This window comes from Cygnus olor, chromosome 23, assembly GCF_009769625.2.
Source record: "Cygnus olor isolate bCygOlo1 chromosome 23, bCygOlo1.pri.v2, whole genome shotgun sequence".
NCBI classification, from domain to species: domain Eukaryota; kingdom Metazoa; phylum Chordata; class Aves; order Anseriformes; family Anatidae; genus Cygnus; species Cygnus olor.
In genome coordinates, this window is record NC_049191.1 from 3,845,580 (window position 1) to 3,854,298 (window position 8,719).

The 8,719-nt window shown below is 66.1% G+C and overlaps 1 protein-coding gene across 1 annotated transcript; it reads right to left on the reverse strand.

The window, feature by feature from the left end:
- Positions 1–370: 370 nt before the first annotated feature.
- ZNF683 (zinc finger protein 683) lies at positions 371–3,713 on the reverse strand. Its single transcript, XM_040534970.1, has 4 exons — positions 3,614–3,713; positions 1,342–2,036; positions 935–1,063; positions 371–852 (listed from the first exon to the last, which is right to left on the reverse strand). The coding sequence occupies exons 2-4, from the start codon at positions 1,882–1,884 to the stop codon at positions 424–426; spliced, it is 1,101 nt and encodes a 366-aa protein (XP_040390904.1). The 5' UTR covers positions 1,885–2,036; positions 3,614–3,713; the 3' UTR covers positions 371–423.
- Between the last annotated feature and the right edge of the window lie 5,006 nt (positions 3,714–8,719).

An 8,719-nucleotide genomic window follows, 5' to 3' on the forward strand; every position in this document is an offset into this window, starting at 1 on the left:
GCCGGACTCTGCCCTGTCCGTCCCCGCTGCAGCCACGGGCTGGGGTTGTGAAACCCCCGGAGCAAAGCCCCAGCGCGGGGTCCAGCCCGGGGATGGGGTCTGCGGCACAGGAGGGTGCCGGGACCAAAGGTTGGCGCACCCAGGCTGGGGCCGCGGCACGGCGGGAGCTCAGCCCGGTTATTTGGAGAGCAAACAAGGCCCCAGGGACCAGCAGGCCAGATCCAACGGCAGGAATTTTTACTGAACAAAAACACGGGAATGATCCCACAATAATGTCCCCAGCCCCGCAGCGGGTGAGGATGGGCAGAGCCACGTCCCCACAGGCACCACGGAGCTCGGGGTGTGCCGGCGATGGAGGGGGCTGAGAAATTAAACCTTTTTCCATGGAAAGGGGCGTTTGCGGCACAAAGGCACGGCTTCAGCTCAGACCAGCCACAACGGGGCACGCGGCTGCCTCCAGGGGCCACCAAAGCGGGGCCAGGCAGGCACAGGGCACCCCACGTGCGCCCCTGCCCACCCGGGTAGCCCCGTCCCCCCCTCCCCCAGCACCCAGCCCCGCAGCAGTGCCGCGGGGCAGCTCTGCCCTTCCTCCTTCTCCTCCTCCTCCTCTTCCTCCCGTTGCAGCCACCCCATGCCCAGGCTGAAGCATCCCAGGGTTTGCGCGAGGAGGCTCCGGGGGTCCAGGGGGGCACGGGGCAGGTGCCAGCACTCGCACAGGCACCGGCAGAGCTGTAGGTGGATGCGTGGGGAGAAGCGGCCGGGGCAGAGGCGGCACCGGATGGGGTCCTGGCCCGCGTGCAGCCGCTGGTGCGTCTTCAGGTTGCTGCTGCTGCGGAAGCGCTTGCAGCACATCTGCGGGGAGAAAGGATGGGGGGGGCTCGAGGGGTGCTGTGTCCCCGCTTCGTGTCCCCCAAAGCCCTCCTCGTGCACCCACCGGGCACTGGTGCGGCTTCTCGCCGGTGTGCACCAGGCGGTGCTTCTGCAGGTGGGCCAGCTGCGTGAAGCGCTTGGTGCACAGCGCGCACTGGAAGGGCCGCTCGCCGCTGTGCACCCGCAGGTGGACCTGGGGGGGGAGGCAGGGGGCTGGGGGGGGGACGGAGCACCCAGGGGACCCTGGGGTCCAGACCTCCCCCCATGGGAGCAGCCCCCAGGGTACGGCTGGAGCACACAGGGGTGTGGAGATCCCAGTGCTTCGTGCCGATGGGGGGAAACTGAGGCACAGAGCGAGGAGCCCAACCTGCTGGGGTGATCCCCTGCTGTGCCTTGTCCCCAAAGCCCGAAGGAGGGAGGAGGGATGTGCTGCTGGCTTGGGGATGAGGAGCGGGGCCCCCCTCCCGGTACCTTGAGGTTGGAGAGCTGCCTGAAGCGCTTGGTGCAGACGCGGCACTCGTACTTGTTCCTGCCGTCCTGCTTCCCCCGCGGCCCCAGTGTGGCACGGGCGGGTGGCTTGGCCGGGCAGGCGGGGGCTTTTTGGGGTGGCGGGCACCCACCCGCTGTGGGGAGAGGCAGAAAAGCCACCGGTGCCTTCTGCAGCTCAGGCACCCGCTGCCTGCATGGGGCTGAGACGGTGCCGTGCGTCCCCAGGGAGGGTGGCAGCTGCAGGAGGGCACCGCAGCCCGTGCCACCCTGCGGAGGTGACGCCAGGGCCCGCGTGTCACCCAGCGGGGCGACGGGTGGTGCAGGGTGCGGGGCCAGCAGGAACGGGGGGCAGCGGGTGCCACAGGGGCAGGGCTGGGGCACAAGAAGGGGGCAGAGGCTGCCCAGGTGCAGCCGCATCCCCTTGGGCACCGCGGGGGGCGGCCGAGCCCCCGCCGGCACCGTCTCCTTCGTCGGCTCCGGCGTTTGCTCTGAGGTTTTCTGCAGCCCTTCGGCCTCAGCTCTCATCTCTTCCTCCTCCTCGGTGCTGCCGATGGGGATGTCTTCGGTGTAGAGCACCCACACTGCAGGGGGGGGAGGCAGTCCTGCGGGGGTCCCGGCTGCCCTGGTGTCCCGGGGGGCTGTGGGCAGAGGAGAGGGTGGGGATGCGTGCGGTGACCCTGCAGGGGGACAGTGACACGAGATGGCGGAGCAGGAGCACGGCTGTGTCCGTGGGACAGGCGGAGGCACTCGCTGCGGGGTCTGCAGAAGCCACAAGTGCAGGAGGGTAAAAAGGGGACGCGGGGAGGGGGCTCTGCGGGCAGCAATGCAGCTGCTGAGTTCTCAGCCCCTGGGGAGAAGAGCAGGGGAGGAAGGCACGAGCAGAACCCAGCAGGGAACGACCCCGAGCCCTGCTGCACCCTCACCGGCCAGCCCCGGCCGCAGGCTGCAGGCACCGATGGTGCTGGGGCAGAGCAGGAGGTGAGGGGCTCGTGCACGGGGGTCCCGTCACCCATCCAGGAGCTGTGGGGGCCGGGGGGCTGCTGGGGACCCCCTCCAGGCCCGGTGACCTGCGGGGGTGCAGGGACCTCGCAGCCACCAGCAGCTCTGCGGGGTTTCTCCGTCCCGGTTTAGCTCGGTGAGCGGGGAGGGCGGCGTGGGCTGGGTGCTGCCCGCATGGCCACCGCAGGGCTGTTTCCTTCCGAGAAAGGGGAAAATTGGGGGGGAGCGGCTCCACAGCGGCTCCCCCAGCAGCAGAAAGCCTTGGGGGGGGGGGTGAGAGGGGACGTGGTGCTCGGCTCGTTGGCTGTCACTGTCTGCGCAGTGCCCCACCGCAGCCCTGCCTCAGTTTCCCCCGTGCAGCAGCACCCAGTAGGGCTGAGCTGGGGGGGCACAGCCCTGTCTGCCCACCCCGCAGGCAGCGGTGCCCCCACCTCGGTGCCAGCACCGGCACGGCGAGCAGGGAGCAGGGAGCCACCCCACCACCAAGCCGCTGACCACACAGCACCCACCCAAATCCCCTCCCTGTGGGTGCTCCCCGGCACCCAGTGCCCAAACTGGGACCCAGATGGGGGTGACGGCCCACCCCAGGGCACAGTGGTGGTGTCGGTGTCCTGGGGGGGAAATCTGTGCCCCAAATGGCTCCACTGAGCCCAGCAAGGGGTAAATGGGGCCGGCTGCTGGGCACCGCGGTGCTGCCCTGGCATGGCTGGGGACAGCGCTGTGACAGGTCTGCACCCCGCCACCTGCTGACCCCAGACTCCAGAAAAAGCCACCGCCAGGGAAAAATGTGGCTTTTGGGGGGGGCTGAAGCCAAATGCAGACCTGCCAGGTGTGAACCGGGGGTCTGGCAGGGAGCGGAGCCGGGGCTGGGAGCGTGCGGGCACGGCGGGGCCCTCGGCTCGGCTCCGAGCCCTGCCCCGCTGCCCCTGTCCTCAGAAGGGAAACCAGACCCTATTTCCCCCCCAAAGTGCTTATGTTTGGGGTAACCAACCCAAGGCAATGGCCAAGCCTAAAACTTGTATTTTCCATGCAGGCTGGGGATGGCAAAGCTTTGCTGACACAGGTATGCGACATCCAGCACCGCGGTGCCCATCACCAACCCTGCGCCCGTGCTCCCCCCGTGAGCTGAGGCTGCACCCCAAAAACCAGCAAAAAGCCACGATCCAGAGCTGGAGAGATCTGCAGGAGGGGCAGAAGGGGCAGGGATGGGTGCTGGGGATGTTCCCGTGGGTCAGGGCAGCGCGGTGGCCCCTACCTGCTCGCCGGGCGCTGTGGCCGTGCGGTGAGCCCCGACCACGCCGCGTCTCAGTCGGGCGATGCTTTGGTGGCTGCCGGGAGCGAGTGTGTGAACAGGAAACCTCTGGGGTCCGGGGGCGCTTGCTAAATTAGGAGAGGCGAGGTGAAGCCTCAGCACCTCTGCGGGGAGGAAGAGGAGGAGGAGAAAAGCGAGGTGTCTCTTAGAGAGCTGGCCCACGGGCTGGGGTGCTGCTCCCCTCACCCTGTCCTGGTCCCCCAGGAGCAGAAAATCCCCCAGGAAGCAGGGGAAGGTCCCCGGGTCACTGTCCTCCCCCCCTGCCACCGCTGCTGGATGGTGGGGATGGGGCTGAGCCACAGCGTGGGGGCTCTGGGGGCTGCCCCATCCTGGGCTGCTCCAGGGCTGGGGGATGCGGAGACTGGGGGGACCCCAGCGGGGACGTCCCCAGCTCCCCTTGTGTCCCTCTATGCCCTGGAATGTGCCAGTGATGGCTCCGGGACGGGATGGAGCTGTCCCTGGGGAGGGGACGGGGGTGTTGCAGCCCCCCAGGCACCTCTCCCATCCCTGCCCCGGCTCCGTGGGCAGCTGTGGCAGAGTCATTTTGCTCTTGTGTGCTTTATCTTCCCCTCGCTTCTCTGAAAAGCACTTCCCCGGGGGCCGGGCACGTTTCCTGGGTGGGTGGGATGGGGACAAAGCCGAGCCCTGAGCCTTGCACAGCCAGGCTTTACTCCCCCCCCCCCACGCTGGGGCTGGAGCGGTGCCCTTGCAGCTGGGGAAAAATGGGGTGCGCAGGAGGGTGGCAGGGTGCCCAAGGAGGGGGTGGCAGGGTGCTGGGCAAAGAATGGGGTGCCCAAAGTGGGGGCGAGGGGATGCTAGGGGGTAATGGGGTACCCAGGAGGAGTGGTGGGCGCCCGAAGTGAGGGTAACAAGATGCTAGGGGGTAATGGGGTGCCCAGGGTGAGTGTCTGGCTACAGTTTTGTGGTTTTTGGGGTGCATTGAGAGCATCTGAGTGATGCCAGCAGGGAAGGAGGGAGGCGAGACGGGGAGGGAGGGAGCGAGCTGGGGACGTGAGGACGGCGAGCGTGCACCGACCACAGCGGGAAGCCCCCGCTTCCTCCCCACCAGCACTGGCAGGGGACAGTGGGCACTGGGGCAGCGTGGCTGGGGAGGGGGCTGGCCCTTCATAGCCCCAAACGTCTGCCCCGCACCCCAAACACCCCCAGCCTGACCTTGCGGGTGCAGCCCCCCCGCATCCTGCTGCAGTTGACACCTTCGGGGCATTGCACATCCACGTCCTCTCAGCCGCTCGGGGTGGGGGGGTGGAAGCTGCATGCAAGGGAGCAGAAGAGATGTGAGGGTCCGGAAGAGGAGCTCGACACCTGAATATCTCCCCCTCCGAAACTTCGCACCTTCCCCGCCCGCCCGAGATGGCTCGAGATAAAAACGCCTGGTGCTGGTTGTGGCTGCGCACCCCCGCGTGCCCCCCACCCGGAGCCCTCCAGCCCCATCGCTGCAGCACCCAGCGTCGATCCCCGACCTCCCCAGGCATCCCTGGAGCTGGGATTCGGAGCTGGCGGTGTTGCTGTCACCACGGGTGGTGTCCCCAAGCCCCCCTGGTGTCCCCAAGCCCCCTCGGTGTCACCTGGCCCCCAGTTCCTCTCGCAGTGCCCTGGCACAGGGTGCTCCCCCCCCAGCGGGCACCTTTCGGAAACACCCCCCCAGCCCTTCCCTGCCCTTTCTCGCTTTGGGGTTTCCTGCAAGGGCCTGAAAGCTTAAAATAAACGGGGGTGTTTAGAAGGAAAAGTTTTGGGGGCCGGCTGCCGAGCAGCACCCGGCTGAGAGAGCGGCACCCACGGGTGCAGCAAGGATGTGGGGTCTCTGTGGTGACACGTGGGGATAGGGACACCCCCGCGATGAGCCTTTTCCCATGTCCTCAGAGCCCTGGGGGCACCCAGGGGTGCTGGGATAAAGCCCCCACCCTGGGTTCATCCCTGTAAAGGTGCCTGGAGGGGGGGCTTCTCCCCAAAGGGAGCGTCCAGGGGAAGAACCCGGGCACAAATTTCATTTTATGGGTAGGGAAACTGAGGCACAGCTGGTTTTGGGGGGAGCAAGGCTTTGAGGAGGGTGAGGGGATTTAGGGGGCGAGGACGGGGTTGCAAGCCCCAGCGTGTTGGAGGGCTCTGCCTCTGGAGAGGCCACGCTGGAGGAGGATCTCTTCCAGCTATTGATTTCCCTTTATCAGAGAGCGGGAATATGTATGGGGCCGATCAATCCTGATCAATCCCCGCTCGGCAGCCGATCGATCGGGGGAGCTGGGGGAGCACCGAGGAGCTGCCGAGCCTCAGCAGCCCCCCTCGCCCCGGCCCAGGACCCTTCCCTGCACCCCTCCCACCCCACCCAAACAGCAGGGACCCGTGGCACCAGGCAGTACCCCACGGGACACCCCAAACACCCTCTCCTCGCCCCTTGATTGAGCCATGCCGCTGCCGGGGGAGCATTTTGGGGGTTTTGGGAAGGGGACGGCTCGTTAGGGCATCCTCGGGAGCACACCTGTGTCTCGGGGTGTCCCCACCCAGGGGAGGTACCCGAGGGTCCCTCAATCACCGCCGGCCTCATTAGAGGCCCCGGGCTCATTAGAGGCCCCGGGACGAGGAGGGGGGACGGCAGAGGGGGAGGAGCAGCACCGTGGCTCCGTTATTGATCGCTTCGTAGCCAAAGGTCAGCGGCGTGCGGGCAGGGCCGGGGAGGAGGCAGGCGGGCGGCGATGGGACCGTGCCCACGGGGCCAAGTGCCAGCCTTGGGGTTCCTGAGGTGTCCCCCTCGTGCCTCGGTTTCCCCACCAGAAGGTTGGGTGACTGGGGACGAGGAGGAGGAGGGGGTTTGGTTCATGGCAGCGTGGGCTCCGAGGACGCTTCTGAGCCAGGCTGGGCCTCCCAGTGGGCAGACGGCGATGCTGGGAGATGGCACCGGAGCCACAGCCCTTGGAAATGCAATATCCCCAGGCCGGCCACCGACGCGATTTGCAGCACCAAGAGGACACCAGTCCCCGCCTCCGCCACTGCCGTGCCTCGCACAGCCCCTGGGCCTCATCCTGCGGGGCTGGGGACCCGGGCAGGCCGGGCGGCACCGCGGTGCCTGGTGCTGCCGTCCCTCGCCCCGGCCGTGCGGCGAGGGGGAAGATTTACCGGCTGTCAGAGCCGGGGCCAGAGGTCAGCAGGGGTCAGAAAGTCCATTTCGGAGAGGTCACTGTCCACTTCTTTCAATCTAATGAAGCCATTATTTGTGAAAGCGGCCGCTTTGCTGGCTAGCCCCTTGAAGCGGAGCCAGGCGCAGCGACCGGCTCTGAAAGAACAGGAAGGAGTCCCCTTCCCGTTTGCATTCGCCATTCAACAGGCCCCCCAAAAAAACAAATACGCCACACACAGAAATATGACGCGGGGCCGTCGCCGCTGCGGGCTGCATCGCTGGGGCTGGGGGAAGCGAGGTTGGGTCGCCCCCCCCCCCCCATGGGGCTGTCGTTTGGGAAGTCACTGAGGATGGGCAGAAATTTGGGATCACTGAGACGTGGCGCTGAGATTAAAGGTTTACAGGAAAGTGTCGCTGGGGGCTGACAGTCCTGCCATCAGGAAGGGGCTGGGGGAGCTGGTGCACAGTGCTGGATTATTTCTGGAAGGATTTGGTTTGGAGAAAGGAAGCGCTGATGCCTCGCTGCGTCCTTCCCCCATGAGATGGTCCCACACCTCTGCCCACCTCCAGCCCTGCTACGGGATGCCCCTGATGTGGCCCGTCCCCGGGCCGTGCTGGCACCCGGGTGCCCCCCCCCAGGGACAGAAGGGACAGGGACATTCCTCAGGGCTGCTCTGCACACCTTGGCCCCAGCCCTGTGAAGCATGTGGGGGGCATGTCAGCGTGGAGGTGCCCCTCATCCCCTGCGCAGGCTGGGGCTGCTCGTGGGTGTTTTTCTTTGTGTCTTCCAGGTGAGATGGGGCCGAGCTCGGGAGCGAAACGCGTGGGCAGGCGGCTGCCCCCTCCCCACATCCCCACATCCCGCTGGCGTGGACGGAGAGGGCCTGGAAGGAGAGGTGAGCGGAGAGGAAAGGAGAGATGGAAAAGTCTCCCCCGGTTCTTTTTTTGTTTTTCCTTCTTTATTCTTTCTTTATTTTTTCCTTCTTTTATTCCCACTTTATTTTTTTCCTTCTTTATTCCCTCTTTTTTGTTCTTCTTTATTCCTTTTTCACTTTTTCCTTCTTTTTTTTTTTTTTTTCCTTTTCTTCTTTTTTTTCTCCTGTCTCTCCGTACACCCCCACCCAAGTTATCCCCCAGCCGAGAAGGAGAAGGAGGCAGGCGAGCTGCGGCCGGCCAGGAGAGGGTGCCAGACGCTGCCCGGCGCCCCCGGTCCCGGCGCGGTCCCACCGGGGGCTGGCGGCAGCTCGGGGGGGGTGGCAGCGGAGGGGACACCCAGCTTTGGTCGGTACCTGCTGAAAGCTCTCGGCACCTCTTCTCGCTGGCCTGGGATTTAGGGGGGGTCTTTAGGGCCGCCCCAAGGTGGAGTCCCCGTTCCCCATGCACTCGTGGGTTCCCTCCGTGCTCCTCGCTCAGATTTTGGTGGGGAGCCCGGGATGGGAGAGGAAATGGGGCGCACCCAAACTGGCCTGGGCTGGAGAGCGGGGATGGAATCAGAAGGTGGTCGCCCTTGAGGGCACGTGGTGAGGGCTTTGGAGGGATGGCCAGTCTGTCCCCCAGTATGGGAGGCTGGTCATACTGGGAGAGAGAGCAGCCGGCTGGACTCTGACCTCCTGCTACTGCAGACAAGGGGGTTTGGCTTTGGGGACTTGGCTTTGGGGACTCACGAGGGATGTCGTGAATCAGAGGCGCGTTAGTGGAGTTCCCCGCACGCTGTCTATCCTTGTTATCACGGGTGTAAAGATGAGAGCGTGTGCGCAGCGTCGGTTTATTAAGGCAGCAGCGTGCAGGCAGTGGGCACCTCCTGCCCTGCCCGTCCCCGCTGTGCCTCTGGTTGAGCAGCACTTTGGGAGGGTGCAGAGCCCCGAGGGGCCGCGCAGGTCCCCCACCGTGCTGGCACAGGGACACCTCTGCCCCAAGTC